This window comes from Hemiscyllium ocellatum, chromosome 12, assembly GCF_020745735.1.
Source record: "Hemiscyllium ocellatum isolate sHemOce1 chromosome 12, sHemOce1.pat.X.cur, whole genome shotgun sequence".
Taxonomy (NCBI): Eukaryota; Metazoa; Chordata; class Chondrichthyes; order Orectolobiformes; family Hemiscylliidae; genus Hemiscyllium; species Hemiscyllium ocellatum.
The window spans coordinates 88,997,090-89,015,851 of NC_083412.1; the positions used below are offsets into that span (position 1 = coordinate 88,997,090).

An 18,762-nucleotide genomic window follows, 5' to 3' on the forward strand; every position below is an offset into this window, starting at 1 on the left:
ACAGTCACGGCTATTTGTGGAGTTCAAGTCTTCAGACAGGAATGTTGTCAGGGTGCACAGCATATGCTGCATCCATTGCGTTCATATGGAGTGAATCAGGTTGGTTGAAGGTTGCTTTGGTGAATGGGAGGGGAAGCAGAATTCAGGAGAAGTGTATTATGCATTTGACACTTTGATTGAAGTAATTTGCACTGATGCACTGTGTTATACCAGCATTGAGAGCATTCATAGGGGTTCCTTGTCTCCTTAGTTATTTAATTATCAAACAGCATTCATGACTGGATGTAGCAACTCGGGTTTGACTTGAAAGTTGTGGAATAGTTTAGTTCAGTCTATTGCATGCTACTTGCTAGTTTAGCACGAACACCACTGTGCTATAGCTCATTGTCAACCTGTACCATGTTCTTCTATACTCCTCAGATTGGTTGAACAGAGTTCAGCTGCTGAAAGGCCCACAGCACCTCAAGGTTGCCCAGTTTTGAGTTGCTAGTACAGGAGCACAACATAATGGAAGTGCAGTGATCACTCCCACCAATGTAACCTTAGATGGACAAACTTGCCACAAGTAAATTGGTAAGGATGAAGCCAAACAGGATTCCCCTCCCATTGGTTCTCTCACTGATAGAAGAGAGGAAGGAACCTTTCCCCATGGTGGAGGGATCAATGGAGACATAAATTTAAGGTAAGAGAAAGGCGGTTTGGAGGGAATGTGAGGAAAAGCATTTTAACGAGAGGGAGGTGGGAATCTGGAACTCACTGCTTGTAAGGGTGGTAGAGGCAGAAAGCCTCATAACATTGAAGCAGCATTTAGATAAACACTTGCCATACCAAGGCATGAAAGGTGTGGTGCTGGAAAAGCACAGGAGATCGGGCCGCATCAGAGGAGCGGAAGCGTCGACATTTCAGGCACAAGCCCTTCATCAGGAAAGTGGGCCACATTCCTGATGAAGAGCTTATGCCCAAAACGTTGATTCTCCTGCTCCTCGGATGCTGCCTGACCGGCTGTGCTTTTCCAGCGCCACACTTTTTGATTCTGACCTCCAGCATCTGCAATCCTCACTTTCTCCCAATGCCAAAGCGCTGAAAAATGAGATTAAAATAAGTAGATGCTTGTTTTTGATTGTCGCTGACTCAATGGGTTTTCCTGTGCTGTAGATCTCTCTGATGCTAGAAATAATTTCTTTGTTTATCCGACCCAAGTGGCATCCCCCTTACTTTTAAAATAGTGCCACTGGTTCGAGACTCTCTAACGTGGCGAGATCTGAACTCCCTTCTCTAGATTACACGGTAACCAACATAACCATTATACATGAAATACACAGCAGAAACAAGTGACGCAGCAAAACTGATCCACGCTGATGTTTTGGCTCCACTAAAGCCTCCTCACATCCTTTTTTATTTTACCACCAGGATAACGTTCTATTCGCTTCTCTCACATATGCTTACATGTTTCCTCTTGAAATACATCTACGCTATTCAGCTCAACTCCCTGTCAAATCAAATTACATAATCTCCCTGTACACTGGGTGAAGAAGTGCCTTTAGCATTCCCCAAGTGAATTCTTGGTGACAATCTGAATTTGATAGGCAACACTTTTGTTCTTCATCACAAACATAAATATTTTGTGGCTATTGGAATTAACAACAACCACCTGATTATTTTCGGACGGATGCCAAGACATTAATTTAATTATTTTAGAAAGCAAATGTAAGTCTATGCTGAAATTTATCAAAAGAAAAACAAGTAAAAAATCTTCGATGAAGGGCTTATGCTCGAAACGTCGAATTCTCTATTCCTGAGATGCTGCCTAACCTGCTGTGCTTTGACCAGCAACACATTTGCAGCAAAAGAAAAACAACACTACTTCTCAAGTGTCAATTACGCATTCTGAAAGGTTCACTTGGAAGCATCCCACAGCGGGGCCTCCTGTCATTTTCAAACAACCAAATGATTAAAAGATCAACACACAATAGAATACATCAGTGATGACAGTCTGAATCCGATCAATCTGATAGCATGAAAAGGTCTTCTTCTGGTGTTGAATCCAAGGGATGTGCATCAGTCTTAACTTATATTTAGCAGGTATAAGTAACCGCTTCAAGTGATTGCTGTGCACAGCTTCCTAACCAAACCCACAGCTGCAGTCATGTGCAAACACATTGTTTGAACAATAAGCAAAGCTTAGATTTCAGATTTGCATGGCAAACTGGAAAGAATACTTGAACATGAGCCCCATAACACCAAAACTTCCAAGACCTCAAATAACACAATCTCTGTCACTGTATATATACGGAGTCAAATATAAAAATAGTAAAAATGCAAAAGTTAGTTCCCAAAACATCTTGGAATTCTATGACAATAATGGGATCAGCAAGGGGATTTATTACATATTACATAAAATGTTAGACAAATAAGATACACAAAATATCTTCTCCTAACGCAGCAAGATGTATTGAGTCAAGTACTCACGTTGGTCAATGGTAACGGTTGCAATTTCACCTGTCTGTTCTTGGCTTGCTAACACATCTGTAAGGTAGAAACAGACATCATTAATTCAAAGAACCAAAGAGTTTTAATCCTCTTCCGGAGGAACATCTACTCCACAGTTTGCCCAAATTCAAACTGTAATTCTGCTAAAGGTACAAAGTTTTACATTACCAGTGAATGTACTACCTTCAGTTATAGTTTTGTGCTAAGTTGGGTGTTCAGCAGGGATGACTGAGATGCTGGAAAAGAGTCAACACTGGAGGGTTCAAGGGGTTCAACTTGAAGAACCAATCAGGGTCAGAGCACGAGGAAGACTGCACACCCATGCATGCACACACACCTCTATTTGACAACAGCTCCCAAATATATGACCTCCACCATCTACACGGGATGTCAAAACCCTATTATTTTCAAGTTCTTTTTCATGTCTCAGTATCTGACTGTGAAAAATGTGATTGTCATTGGATCAAAATCCCAAGAAAGCAATGAATGTTATCTGTTTAGGAGCGAGAGAGTAACCTCATCACACTGACTGAAATGGTGTCAGCAAAACACCACCTTCTCAAAGCTGAAAAATGTGTTGCGGGAAATGTGCAACAGGTCAGGCAGCATCCAAGGAGCAGGAGAATCGACATTTTAGGCATAAGCCCTTCTTCAGGCAACTAAAGACGGATAATGGACCAAAAGACCTCTTCTGTTCTGTACGATTCTATGAAGTGTGCATGGCTATTGAGCTGGGACAGGGTCAGGCTCCATTGCACCATCCAAATTTAAACAAACTATTAACATCATGATCTTTGTTCTTATCCATTAACCCAGGGAATCAGATAAAACTGATTATAGAAAACTAAATATGAAATAGGTGAGGGAGAGTGAACAAGAAAAAGGTAAATGGGACAAGATAGAAAGAAAACAAGATTTTGAATTTAATGGAAAGAAACAGGGTCCGAATGTATGGTTTGTTTTTGTTCACTTGTGACATGTGGATGTCACTGGCTAAGCAAGTGCCAATTGTTAATTGCCAATCTTAAATTACCCTCCAGAAGGTGTTGGTGATTTACAGTCTACCCTGCTAGTGCTGTTAGGCAGTTTCAGGCTTATAACCCGGTGACAGTGAAGGGATGGAGGCATAGTTGAAATTCAGGATGGTTTACACTTTACAGGGCAAATTGCATTGATGGTGTTTCCATGTATCTGGTGACCTTGTTCTTCTCGGTGCATTTTGGAAGGTACTGTGAGACGAGTCTTGGTGAGTTACTGCAGTGCATCACATAGATGGCACACACTGCTGCCACAGTGCATTAGTGAATATCGAAGATAGTGGATAGGATGTCGATCAAGCAGCTGCTTTATCCTAGTTAGTGTCGTGCTGGAGTGTTGTTCGAAGTGTGACCATTCAGTGGAATGTATTCCATATTCCATCAAATGTTTGACAGGTGCCTTGTAGATGACTAACAGGCACTGGCAATCAGGAGGTGAATTATTCATTGCAGAATTCTCAATTTCTGACTTGTTCTTGTAGTCAGAGTACTTATATTGCTGGCCTACTTTCAGTTTCTGCAAATTAATAATGAGGGATTCAACAATGGTAATGCCATTGAACATCAAGTAGTAAAGGTTAGATTCTCATTGTTCTAGAGAATGTTAATTGCCACTAATTAGTCTGAGCCTAATTACTATCCAGGTCATGCTGCATTTGAAGACGTTGGTTGAAGAGTGTGGAGCTGGAAAAGCACAGCAGGTCAGGCAGCATCCGAGGAGCAGGATGGACGTTTTGGACATCAGCTCTTCATCAGAAATTAGGCTTGTGGCCCAAGGGGCTGAGAGATAAATGGAAGGCGGGGGTGGCGAGGAAGGTAGCTGGGAATGTTATAGGTAAATGAATGTGGGGGTGAAGGTGATAGGTCAGAGAGGAGGGTGGAGCGGATCAGTGGGAAGGAAGATGGACAGGTAGACAGTTCTAGAGGGTGGTGCCAAGTTGGAAGTTTGGATCTGGGACAAGGTGACAGGAGGAGAAATGAGGAAACTGGTGAAATCCACATGGATCCCGTGTGGTTGGAAGTTCCCAAGGTAGAAGATGAAGCATTCTTCCTCCAGATGTCGAGTAGTTAGGGTTTGGCAGTGAAGGCGACACAGCACTTGCATGTCCTTGGTGGAGTTCTGACCTTTACGCTCCACTGTCTTCTCTGAACATCCCACCCCCACGTATCACTCAGTGCTCTTAGGCCACAAGTCTCATTCCTGACGAAGGGCTTATGCTCAAAATGTTGATTCTCCTGCTCCTCAGATGCTACCTGACCGGCTGTGCTTTCCCAGCTCCACATTCTTCGACTGTGATCTCCAGCATCTGCAGTCCTCACTTTCTCCTGCATTTCAATATGACTTGCTTCAGTGTCTGAGAAATTGAAAATGGTGAGTGAACACTGTGCAACTATCAGCAAACAGTCCACTTTTGGTGATTTGATGGCTAACAATATTCCTGGCTAAAAGCAGGACACAGCCTGTGTCAGTTTGATTGCTGGTGAAACGATTTGACTCTCTGTGAAAGTAAGTTCAGGTGATCAAGATTTTAATCTTCAATCAGCTGGCAAGAACACAGTCTAGGATTTACTCACACTTTCTCAGCAATTCCAAATGGCTCCAAAGAATTTCTCCTTTTGGTACTCTCTGCAGGAATTCCTCCTGGCTCAGGGCACACAGGTCTTTCCCCAGAACGTTCAGCTCTTTGATATCCACGTCAATCATGGTAAACTCTTTCATTACCCAGATGGCCCAATGCAACACCTGGTCTGCCGACCACTGAACTGGATCTAAAGCATAAAAATACAGACAACAGCCAGATGAAGTGCATTTGAATGCCCTCTGGATGCACAGCTTTTGAAGAATCATTTTGTGACCTGCAATTGAAACAGTTCATAGAATACCCAACACAGGCATGAAGTGTGGTGATGCTGCAAGTGGATTCATTAAAAACTTCTCCAGGGAAATGAAAGGCAGGAAAGAAACATTCCGTTGAAGCTTCACAAGTATGAGGAAGGTGGTTATCTTTAAACCTACTAAATAATAACATTTGATTTCAGTAAATACAAGGAACAAATCTTGCCCCTGCAAATAGGCAGAATGTTTTTGATGAAATGTAAATGAAGCCCAGAGCAGTGACACCAGATACACTCTCCACTATATTCAGTGTGACAGTTGTGGTATTTGTTTAAAATTGGTGACAAATGCATGAAGAATTTCCTTCCCACTGAAGTACATATTCTTCTTTGGGGGTGTCCCTCGAGACAGAGGATGATTTATGGATATATTAAACGTTCCCTTGCAACACACTGGGAGGAGTTTTAATCCACGTGATAGCGATCTAATCTACTGCCTCTTGATAGTTGCAAGAATCAGAGGAAAGCCCATGCCCCACACTGCCCTGACAGCTACCAAGTAAGCACTCGGAGTTGCTAGTTATGCGTTTATCAGAGACTTGGGTGAAGGACAAAAGGTGAGGGAGGTGGGTGGGGAGTTGGGAGGGACAAGGGCTGCCAGGAGGAAAGACATGGATGTCACTGGGTTGAGTCCCACCGTCAGACACCAAAAGTCTTTGACTGAGGATGCTCCCCTCCCTAGCCAAGAACTCAAGCAAATTATAACAGAGATTGCTCTCCGGTTTGTGGGAAGAACCCAGCGTACAATTTATCACCATTAACTGTGACCTGCAGGTCTTAATTTAAGGATCCCAACTGATTGAAGGATGGCTATTGACATGTATTTCTGCTCTGGGCTTATTTGGGTTAGAAGTGGGAAGATGGTGGGCTTTCTATTCTATTAAATTCTCTTCACCACCAACTCCCCTCTGGGTAGGGCATCAAATTCCTCCCTGTGGGTATTACTACACCCCATGGACTGCAGCAGTTCAAGAAGGTGGTTCATCACCATCTTACCAAGGGCAATTAGTGATGGACAATAAATGCTGGTCTTGCCAGAGATGTTAACATCCCAAGAAGTTAGAAGTATGGTAATCCAACGAGCCATTTTCAACTTTGTGACTTTTGAGCTAATCAATCAGTATCTGCAATGCAACTCTGAGTCGAAAGCAAGATAGGACAAAACTAAGTGAGAACCTGAGGTCCTGACCTGTATGGTTAGTTACATTTTTGCTGGATTGGCCTGCTCTTTTAAACAGGAACAGAAGCAGACTGTTTAGGCCCTTGAGCCTATCCAACTATTGAGATCATGGCTGATTTGTTTCTAATTTGAATTCCACATTACCATCCACGTGATAACGTTTTTTTGCTTATTAAGAAACTAGTCACCTTTGCCTTAAAAATATTCCTTTCCCCCCAACACTTCTACCATGTTCTGAAGGAGAAAGTTCGAAAGTTGCACAACACGAAAGTTGCACAACACTCACTTGCACAATTCTCATCTCTATCCTGAAAGGGTCACCATTAATTTGAAAACGATGTCACCTTGTTCTGAATTCCCAACAGAAACACCTGTTCCACATCAATCTTGTTAAGACCATTCAGGATCTTAACACATCAATCAAGTAACTCCTCAAACCTCTTAACTCAAGTTGAAACAGACCCAACCTACCCAGCTTACTCTTGTAAGATAATACATTGTTTCTATGTACCAATCCGGCCAACATCCTATGAGCTATCTCTAATGAATTTACATCCTTCCCACAGATGTAAAATATCTGCCACTGTTTTGTTATTGATCTGTCCCCTAGCCTACTATGCCAGTTGACTTCAGCTGGTTCAGCTTGCATGCCCTCATCGTTGCTCTCAGCTAAGCTTAAAACAATAGCCTTCGATCAAATCTCCCTTTTAAACTGGATGATATTGTGGCCACTGCTACCTAATGCTGTTTTAACTCTGAGATCATTAAATAACCCTGTCACATTTCACAATATAATCTGAACATAAGCTGCTCCCTGGGCAGTTCCAAAATGTTCTGCTCTACGAAACGCTTGAACACAGTCTATCAACTTCGCACCCAGGCTAATATTGTCAATCTGATTTTCCCAGTTTATAGGTAGGTTCAACTCACTCATGATCATTGCCATACCTTTGTCATGAGCACTCAAGATTGCGTCCTGTATAGTTTGTGCTACATTGTGGTTACTATTACGGGCCCTATAGAGAACATCTACGAGTGACTTCTTTCCTCTAGTACTTCTCACACGCAACAAGTGATCCCAGATCCTGAGTTCCTAACAGAAGGTCATATCTAACTATTGCACCAATCCCACTCTTGGTCTTAACAACTTGGAATTTAAATATATACATCAGGAACTGGAGATAAAGCTGGGTACATTTTCACAACAACAGATCAGGCACGAACACGTTGACACTTGCCGAGAGGTAGGTCATGTTATGGAGCTCTAGGATGCAGCTGATTTTGATGAGTCACTCTGGAAATAAATTGTTGAAATTCCTACAGAGCTTTCAAAAAGCAAAGTGGACCAAAACAAGCATTTTCTAAATTGAAGGTTTGGCTTTAATCCCCCTCTTTCATCCCCTGCCAAGTGGTTGACTCATTGTTGGCGCACAGTTTCCTAGGTGTCAGTCATCATTTGATACCATGTTCAATTGCCCATTATGTGTGCCTTTGGCTGTGACAATCAGCTGACCATCTGACTATGACAGCCTGTGTAGCAAAGCTCGATTCTAACATCAAGTGCATTGTCAGTGACAGTTGCTTGCTTGCTTGTCCTTGTCTGGGGCAATGTGACCAAGTGAAACACCTCAAACCTGCTTAATATTTGCAGCTCAGCAAATTCTTATGGAGTGGGAAGAGAACAGCATTTCAATGTGATGCTTCAGTAGAATAGCATGGTACCTTTAAGTACTAACGCACTCTGCTTGAGCACCAGGATCTGGGTTAATGCTGCATTATACACTAGACAGCAAGCTGCTGACCTCAACTCAGATATTATGACACAGTCGGAAGTGAAAGATCTGTGTTTTACCACAATAGATTAAAATTAGCACTCATTTAGTCATATTGACCATCAACTGTCACTTGGGGTAGAAAGAATTTCCAGTCCATCCCCTTGTCTTAGGAAATACCATGAATTTGAGAAGAGGACAGGAAGCGAAATCTAGAATAATGTCCTAATCCCGACTAAAAATAACTCTAGATCAAATGCCTTAGGAGGTGACATTTGGAAAATGTTTACAGTCAGTTAGTTTTCAAAATTATATGAACTAAACTGGGTATTTAATTACAAATTGTTGTCATTCTGGTAAATTAATCAAAGCTTTTAAATAGTGAAAACTATTCAATGTAGACATAAAAGAGAGAGCTTGCTAGTTACAAGGTCCTGCTTTATAAGAATTCAGACAGATTTATGCCTGGATCACAGCCTGAAACTACATCCAAAGGCTAATCTCTTTCAGGAAGTCCCTGTAAATTTGACAGAGTAAAAAATGCCAAACAAGTATATTAGAAGAGTTTCTTCTCTTCTCACAATGGACATGATGTTGATGTTATACTTTTTGTTTTATTTTTCTCATGGGATGTTGACATCACTGGCAAGGAATTTGTTGCCCATTCCTGATTGCCCAGGAAATGGATGCGGTGAGCTGCCTTCTTGAACTGTAAACTTTCTGGTATGTTATATCTGTAGCATAGTTAGGTAAGGAGTTCCAGGAACAAGCACAGAAAATGCTGGAACAACTCAGTAGGTCTGGCATCATCTGTGGAGAGAGAAACAGAGTTAATGTTTCGAGTCTGATGTGGCTCTTCTTCAGAACTCGTGAATGTAGGTGGGAAGAGACCAAATGAAGGCTGGGGAGGAGTGAGGAAATTGAGTCAAAATAGGAAGAATCAAGTTCAGCGGGGCAGAAATAATATATAAATTTCTTTGCAATTCTGCAGTGTCGTAACTCAGAAGCCACTTAACAGTCATAGAAGCCCCAATTTGCAACAAGTTTACAGACCCATTACAGTTTTTGCTGTGATTTCCTGCACATTTCAGCTAGCTGAAAACTTACTGCAAGAAACTGCGGTGATCTGCTTATTTGTCTCCTGCTTGGAATAAATTTTGAGCAAAAGACATAGTTGTTTTTGTCACAGTCAGGTGCAACTCTTACCTTTTGTGGGCTGCTGTGCTCCACCTAGTGGTGGCACTGGCAATCACATCAGCCTTACAAAAAACGAGAAAACACAGCCCACTTATACATCACAAGAATTTGCTACAACACGGAGCAGTGGAGGAAAGCAGCATTCACACATTTCCTGAGAATCTAAGTAACTTCTGGTAAAGAAGTTAATAGGTCGAGATGAAGGAAGGTGGTTGATGTGAAACAGTCACTGGCATAAACTAGTTGGGACTGAACACAATTCTACGTAAAGTCAATTTCCTACCATATGGTATTCCGAGATGCTCCTGCTCTTTCCGATAACCCTCGAGGGCTGCTGCCCATCGTGTCACTTGCTCAGACGTCTCGTCTGGTATAGCTGTCAGTTGTTTTGAGCCGTCCAATGTGATCACTTGTGCTTCCTCCACAAGCTGGGCCTCGGCACCTGCGTGGTGCGCCGCATCAGGATCGATGACAACCTCAACTGTTTCGACCGGCTTCACAATCTCCAGGATGTTGAGCTTCGGCTCCACTCCTGCTAAACGGAACAATCCTTAAAGAACAACAATCAGATAAGACAACCACCCTATTCCCCCCCACCTCCTTCAACAAGGGATAAACAAATAGTCAAACTACAGGATTACCTTAATAAATTTGCATGTAACTGGCAGATTAACTGTGCAAATAAAGGTGAGGCGGGAATGAACAAGGAATCTTTTTCAAAAATAAAAAGCTAAAAAGAGTAGAGGAATAATGTTAACAGACAACTCACAAAAAGTAAGGTCACAAGGTTGTAAAGATAACAAGGACAGAGCTTTATTTTGAGAGAGGATTAAACATGTAAGTGCTTTCAGTCAGAATGTATTTGCCGAGTGCCTCAGACACCATCATCACCAATCCTGGGTATGTCCTGTTCTACCAACAGGACAGGTCCTTCGCAGGTAGTGGAATAGCATTATACAATTGGAAGGAAGTTGCCCTGGGAGTCCTCCCACATGACTCTGGACCTAAATAGTATTACGACCATCCGATCAACACAGGCAAGAAAACCTCCTGCCGATTACCACCTACTGATCACCAAACCGTTTGCGTTTGTCAGGGAGACTAGGACCCATGGGCACAGCTGTAGAATTTCAGCGGGTCAATTTAGAATGGAAATGAGGAGACATTTCTTCAGCCAGACAGTGGTGGGCCTGTGGAATTCATTGCCATGGAGCACAGCGGAGGCTGGGATGTTAAATGTCTTCAAGGCAGAATTGATCAATTCTTGATCTCATAAGGAATTAAGGGCTACAGGGAGAGTCTGGGTAAGTGGAGTTGAAATGCTCATCAGCTATGATTGAAATGGTGGAGTAGACTCAATGGGCCGAATGGCCTTACTTCCACTCCTATGTCTTATGGTCTTAAACCCCAATTCTTCTCTCTGTTAAACACTACTATGAAGTTGCACTGATGGAGGCAAGGGTAAAGAATGCACTCTTGTTGGGAGGATTTCAAATTACCAAGAGTAGCTTGGTAGCACTATGGACTGATGTCATAGCTGCTAGACTAGGCCTGTAGCAGGTGGTGAGACAACAAGGGATAAAATATAGCTGACCTCATCCGCACAAACCTACTTGAAGTAGATACACCTGCCCATGATAGTATCAGTAGGAGTGACCATTGTACTGTATGACCTTTGTGAATTCTAAGTCCACCTTCAGATCAATGATACCCTTCATCATGCCACGTGGCACTACTACCACGTTGAATGAGATAGACTTCAAACACATCTAGCAACTCAAGTTAAGGTACCCCGAAGGCTCTTTGGGCCATCAGCAGAATTCTATTAATTCGCAATGCAGAATCTTATGCCACTGCATATGCCCTTCTCTACCATCCAGTGGAAGGTCAATCCTGGTCCAAAGAAAAATATAGGAGAGGATGCCAGGAGAAGCACTACCAGGCATGTCTTAAACAAAAGTGAACTGTCAATCTGATCAAGTACAACACAGGAACTTTGTGCATGCCAACCAACATAGTAGTGTGAGACAGACAGGGCTAATGATCCCACAACCAGTCCTGCCACATCCAGCTGTGAAATGCTTTAGGCAAATAGATGAAAAAAAACACTTAAGGTACTGCTTCTAGAAACATCCTAATCCTCAAAGACTGAGGAGCCCAGCACGTCAGTGCAAAAGATGAGGCTAACATTTGCAAGCATCTTCATCCAGAAATGCAGAGTCTGAGATCCAGCTCTGACTACCTCTGGAGGTTGCCACCATCACCAATGCCAGCTAGCAACAATTCATTCCACGTGACATCAAGAAATGGTTGAAAATTATCAGCTGCTACAAAGTCTGTTAGCACTAACTACATTCTGGCAACAGTATTGAAAGCTTGTTTCAGGACTTGTCACACCCCTAGACAAACTGTTTCAATACAGCTTCAACTCAGCAGAAAGTGAGGACTGCAGATGGTGGAGATCAGAGCTGAAAAATGTGTTGCTGGAAAAGCGCAGCAGGTCAGGCAGCATCCAAGGAGCAGGAGAATTGATGTTTCAGGCATAAGCCCTTCTTCAACTTCAACTCAGGCACCCACCGACAGTGCGGAAAATAGGTCAGATATGTCGTGTTCATTAAAACACGACAAATCTAACCTGACCAATCAGTCCACTCACCATCATCCACAAATGGTGGAACGTGTTGGTAACAATGTTATGAAGTGTCACTTAGAGTCACAGAGATGTACAGCACGAAAACAGACCCTTTGGTCCAACTCATCCATGCTGATCAGATATCCCAACCCAATCTAGTCCCATCTGCCAGCACCTGGCCCATATCCCTCCAAACCCTTCCTATTCATATACCCATCCAGATGCCTTTTAAGTGTTGCAATTGTACCAGCCTCTACCACTTCCTCTGGCAGCTCATTCCATACATGCACCACCCTCAGCTTGAAACAATTGCCCTTTAGGTTTCTTTTATATCCTTTCCCTCTCACACTAAACCTATGCCCTCTAGTTCTGAACTCCCCCACCCCAGGGAAAAGATCTTGTCCATTTACCCTATCCAAGCCCCTTATGATTTCATCAACCTCTGTAAGGTCACCCCTCAGCCTCCGACGCTCCAGGGAAAACAGCCCCAGGCTATTCAACCTCTTCCCTATAGCTCAAACCCTCCAACCCTGACAACATCCTTGTAAAAATTTTCTGAACCCTTTCAAGTTTCACAACTTCCTTCTGATAAGAAGGAGACCAGAATTGCATACAATATTCCAACAGTGGCCAAACCAATGTCCTGTACAGCCGCAACATGACCTCCCAACTCCTGTACTCAGTACTCTGACCAATAAAGGAAAGCATACCAAATGCCTTCTTCACTATCCTACCTACCTGTGACTCCACTTTCAAGGACCTATGAACCTGCACTCCAAAGTCTCTTTGTTCAGCAACACTCCCTAGGACCTTACCATTATGTGTATAAGTTCTGCTAAGATTTGCTTTCCCAAAATGCAGCACCTCACGTTTATCTGAATTAAACTCCATCTGCCACTTCTCAGCCCATTGGCCCATCTGATCAAGATCCTGTTGTAATCCGAGGTAACTTTCTTCACTGTCCATTACACCTCCAATTTTGGTGTCATCTGCAATCTTACTAACTGTAACTCTTAAGCTCGCATCCAAATCATTTATATAAATGATAAAAAGTAGAGGACCCAGCACCGATCCCTGTGGCACTCCACTGGTTACAGACCTCCAGTCTGAAAAACCCTCCACCACCAGCCTCTGTCTTCTACATTTGAGCCTGTTCTGCATCCAAATGGCGAGTCTTCCCTGCATTCCGTGAGATCTAACCTTGCTAATCAGTCTCCCATTGGGAACCTTGTCAAATGCCTACTGATGTCCATGTAGATCACGTCCACCGCTCTGCTGTCATCAATCCTTTTTGTTACTTCTTCAAAAAACTCAATCGTTTGTGAGACATGATTTCCCACGCACAAAGCCATGTTGACTATCCCTAATCAGACCTTGCCTTTCCAAATACATGTACATTCTGTCCCTCAGGATTCCCTCCAACAACTTGCTCACCACCAACGTCAGGCTCACTAGTCTATAGTTCCCTGGCTTATCCCCATCACCTTTCTTAAATAGTGGCACCACGTTAGCCAACTTCCAGTCTTTCGGTACCACACCTGTGACTATTGATGATACAAGTATCTCAGCAAGAGGGCCAGCAATCATATTGACTTAGTCAATAATAACTGTCCACCGTGCTGAGTTCGGGCTTTGCCCAGCACATTCAGCCCCTGACCTCATTATAGCCTTGGTCCAAACATGGACAAAACTCCAGGTGGGAGATATGGATGGCTGCCTTTTTTCATCAAGGCAGCACCTGACCAAGCACCATTTGTGACTCCTCAGATACTGAAGCAATCCATGTAGTAAGACGTGGACAATATCCAGACTTGGGCAAATTAGTGGCAAGTAACAATCTCACATACCGTTGTCAACAAGACAGAAGACAACCACTGCCCCTCGACAATTCAATGGTGTTTCCATCGTTGAATCCCTCCGCATTAACAATTTAGTGCTAACCACTGACCTGAAACTAAACTGGAAGAAGGCATATAAATACAATGGCAACAAGAGTAGCTCAGAATTCTGCTTCTGACTCCCCGAAACCTGTCCACCATTCACAAGGCACAAACCAGGAGCATGACTGAATACTCTCCATTGCCTGGATGGTTCCAGCTCCAACAATACTGAACCGTCTTGACACCAACCAGGTCAAAGCAGACTACTCGACTGACACCCCATCCCACCATCATACATATTCACTCCCTTGCCCACTGCACAGATGCAGCAGTGCGTACCACCTACAAGACGCACTGCAGCAACTCACCAAGGCTCTTCCGACAGAACCTTCCAAACCCATAATCGCTACCACTCAGAAGGACCACAGCAGCAAATACATGGGAACACCATCATCAGTAAGGTCCCCTCCATACCATCGGACTTTTGTCTTATTCACTCATGGGATGTGGGTTTTGCTGGCTGAACCAGTATTTATTGCCAATCCTTATTTATCGAGTCATACAGCACAGAAACAGGTCCTTCGGCCCACCACATCTATGCCGACCAACAAACACCAAACCGCACTAATTCCATTTCACTGAACTGGTCCATTGCCTGCTATACCCTGGCAGTTTGAGTGCTTATCGAGATGGGAGTATGTCTACCTCACCACCCCCTCAGGCAGCACAGTCTATATTTCTACAATTTTTTTTTCTCTACAGATCTGCTCTAGCACACCTTTAACCTATGCTCTCTATTCTTGGACAGGTCTGCCATGGGGTTAAGAATCTCATGATCTACTCTCTCTGCGACTCTCATAATTTTGTATACCTCAATCAGATGCCCCTTCCCCTCCTCAACCCACTCTGCTCCAAGGTAAACAAACTCAGCCTGTCCAGTCTCTCTTAACTGAGACTTCCAGCCCAGGTAACATAACATCCTGGTAAATCAAGTTACTTTTGAGAAGGTGGTGATGAGTTGGTGGCTATTTGGAAATATACTGCCACTCCTTCATGATCTCTGGACCAACTACTGGAACTTGCTTCCTATCGGTACTGTGGTGAACCAAATCACTTGGACTGCAGTGGTTTGGGAAGGTAGTTCATTGCCTGGGCATCTCCAGGACAATTATGGATAGGCAGCAAAAGGTAGCCTAGCCCTAACCCATTCATCCACATCCTATGAATGAATAAGATGAAAGATATACTTTTGAGGCTAGATGAAGAGGAATAGGAGGAGACTTTTGTTGACCGATAGATGGAATGGTCGGTTTCAATGATGTATACAGAGGAACTTGGATTATCTGAAGGACACGGGCAGGGAGAATTTCTTTCGATTAAATGAATTCCATTTAACCGAATGTTGGATAACATAGTTGAGCCGAGCATTGGGACCTTGCGATCTTGCCAGATAATCCGATATTCAGATAAACGAGGCTCCTCTGTATTCCAAACAAGAGAACACAGTATCAACAGAGGAAACAGCAGGGTCAGTTTCTGGTTTTGGTCAAGCTAACTGATCCCATCGAGCTTCTGAGTTTTTGCAGGCCCTCTACTATGGCCTCAGTGCTCCTAGGGTCCGCAGTGGAGGAGGAGAGGTGGCTAAACTAGTGGGAATTGTAAAATGAATTCAAATACTATAGGAAAAAGTCTCGGAAACATCAATAACTGATCTTTCATCTGCCTGGCAACCAGTCTTGGCAAAGGCAGAAATTTAACATGGGGCTATCACCAGTAGCGCACTGACACAGGATTACCAGCACATGAAGCCGGCATTCTAAACATGCTCCTAATGCAGGTCCAGTAAGACTCTTGACAGCTGGAGGGAGGAGGGTGATGAGGAGGCAGAGTAAAAAAAAAAATCAATCTGGGAATATTCCAAACATTTCTGATTAAGATCCTTGCAATCAGTCAGTCTGATTAGATCATTCTTCCTGAATAGGAAAAAAATGTAAGTCTTGAGCACAGCATACAATGCAAGGTCAAGCTGTTACAAGTTTTAGACCAAATTTACCTTGTCTGGAAATGACTTCCACGCTGAGCTGAACAGTGCCATCAGTTTTCACTCCTTGGTCAAACAAACTACGATTAGGATCCAGCTAAAATGTAAGATGACAAAGCAAGAAACATTCTTTGATTCGCAGGGTATTCCAAGTCTAATTCATTTGATGTTATTCTACAGTAGAAGGAAAAGTTGATGATTATTAATATTGAAACTTGAAATGAAGTAGAAGCTAAACTACTGTCCATATCACAAAAGAGAAAATGGCAACTTGAGTACTCTCTACTAAATAAGGGACATTAAGAAGAGTGCTGGGAAGAGTGGCCTGTAGCTAGTATCACAGCGAGGCAGTCTGGGAAGAGTGGTGTGTAGTCAGCATTGCAGTGAGGCAGTCAGGGAAGAAATAAAACTGGGGGTGGCTCAGTGGTTAGCATTGCTGCCTCACAGTGCCAGGGATCCAGGTCCAATTCCAGCCTCGGGTGACTGTCTGCATGGAGTTTGCATACTCTCCCCATGTCTGCATGCGTTTCCTCCGGATGCTCCGGAGGAAACGCATGCAGACAATTCAAAGATGTGCAGGTTAGGTGAATTGGCCAGTCTAAATTGCCCATTGGTGTTCAAGGATGTATAGGTTAGGTGCATTCGTCAGGGGTAAATGTTGAGTAATAGGAATGGGTTTGGGTGGGATACTCTGAGGGTCCATGTGGACTTGTTGGGCCGTAAGGCCTGTTTCCACACTGTAGGGATTCTATGATTCTATAAGCTTCTTATCAGAAGTATCAAATGCAAAACAAGAAGCTATTATCTTTTCTCCTTTATCAGCCCAGCAACGCACAAGTTTAATGAAAGATGCTCAGTAAAATAATTAGAAGCATTCAAATTTACCGCACTGATGGACACAATTTGACCCATTTTCCAAGTATTCCCTCCTTGTTGAAGCAATCCTATATCCTTTATCAAGGAATTCTGCAGCCCAGTAACCTTCCCAGTGAGGTTTATGTTAAATCTCACCTCATCCTGACAATTTTACATTGACAATACTTCATCAGCAAACAAGGAAATCATCTTTTGTGAAAACGTTTCATAATCAGGGAAGGAAATCTGATCTGAGCTGAGCTTCATGTCTCCCCAGGCCCACAAGAATGAGACGGACTTAACAGGCTTCCTGAAGGAGCCGACAGCTTCCAGCACTATAAGAAGGCACAATAAATGCTGGTCTTGGCAGCTATGCCGACATCCTGTCGTGAAGTTAAAAAGACATGCCATGGGAGGTGCTAAAATGGTGCTGCAGGACTCGAGCAGGACAAAGAGAGAAATTAATAGAAGTAACTGGTAAGAAAGAAATTAGAGGGGCCAAGTGGCCTACTCCTGTTCCTCATTTATATGTTTGTAACAAAACTGAGTCAAAGAGGCAGGTAATGATGAACTACTGAAGCTGCAGAAGGAAACAAGAGATATAGCTTCTAGTTTCCCTGCATTATGGCAAAGGAGATGAAAAAGTGGCTTTCACTCTTCATCCATAGCTCCTTGAAGCAAATCAAAAAGAAAGCCCTACGAATAGATCCAGTGGATTGGCCCTTGCTGGGGAACATCTCGCACAAACAATATGGAGTAGGAGTTCATCTGTGTAGGAAATTGGTCAGCCATTTTCTTCCAATGTCACTGAGTGCAACACTCAAAGATATTTTGACTCTCCTAATAAAATGTTTTAAAAATCTTATTGTTTACCAGAATATCTTGCAGACAAATCTCATGTGCTTCCAAGGAACACTGAAGACGTGGTTCTAACAGCTTCTTGAGGTTTCCAATGGGTTCATTGATATCAATGGACTGGCTCACAAACTCTGCTGTGGTGATGGTTGTTTGCTCTGCAATGCTGAAAATAAAAAGATCCAAAACTTCAAACAAAAAAAAAAGTTTATTCTAGTTCATAATTAAAATTGTTCTAAGAAGTGAGCAACTGACATTACATTTTGTGCAGGTTCCTGTAATAGAAGAATAAACCAGGTATCTAGTCTCAACAACTCATCTTGGTCCTCATCCCCTATTCCGACAGGTTGCTTTTGAGTTTACATCACTATTAAAAGAGATCGTGGTCAATCAACATCTTAATTCTATTTGCCTATTCTGGCTCCATCTCGCTTAGCTAACGAAAAATGTAAGCTCTAGTGCATCTACCTCTGAGCCAGGAGGAAAGGGTTCAAATCCCATCTGCTCTAGAGGTGTACAATTATATCTCTAGATAGGCTGATGAGAAATTATTGATCTAAATTGTTATGTGTAATTTCAAAGTTTGAGGATGACAAACTTGGAGAATTGTAAACTACGAAAAGGGCAGTGTAGAACTTCAAAAAGACACCAACACTTTGGCAGAGTGGGGCACGGATTTCAAATGGGGTTCAATGCAGAGAAGTGTACAAAGAACATACTGAATAAGTAGAAAATAAAGGGCACTGATCCAAAGGGTTTACGGGAGCAGGGGGATGTGAGTGTTTACATACACAGATCATTAAAGAGGGGTAGGATAGGTAGAAAGAGCTGTTAATAAAGCATAACTATTCTAGGTTTCATTTACAGGGTCATACAGTACAAGTGCAAGAAGGTTATGGATGATCATATCTAAGAGAAGGATAGGCC

The 18,762-nt window shown here is 42.9% G+C and overlaps 1 protein-coding gene across 3 annotated transcripts in view; it reads right to left on the minus strand.

The window, feature by feature from the left end:
- Positions 1 to 18,762, minus strand: part of gabpa (GA binding protein transcription factor subunit alpha) — a 69,235-nt gene that overhangs the window by 21,220 nt on the left and 29,253 nt on the right. For 2 of the 3 annotated variants that reach the window (XM_060833225.1, XM_060833224.1), the window contains 5 exons: positions 17,854 to 18,001; positions 16,138 to 16,222; positions 9,856 to 10,107; positions 5,103 to 5,297; positions 2,470 to 2,526 (listed from right to left, as the gene is read on the minus strand). In XM_060833225.1, the coding sequence (XP_060689208.1) occupies positions 2,470 to 2,526; positions 5,103 to 5,297; positions 9,856 to 10,107; positions 16,138 to 16,222; positions 17,854 to 18,001 (737 nt within the window). The remainder of the gene's footprint in view (positions 1 to 2,469; positions 2,527 to 5,102; positions 5,298 to 9,855; positions 10,108 to 16,137; positions 16,223 to 17,853; positions 18,002 to 18,762) is intronic. The other variant, XM_060833226.1, reaches the window with a different exon arrangement.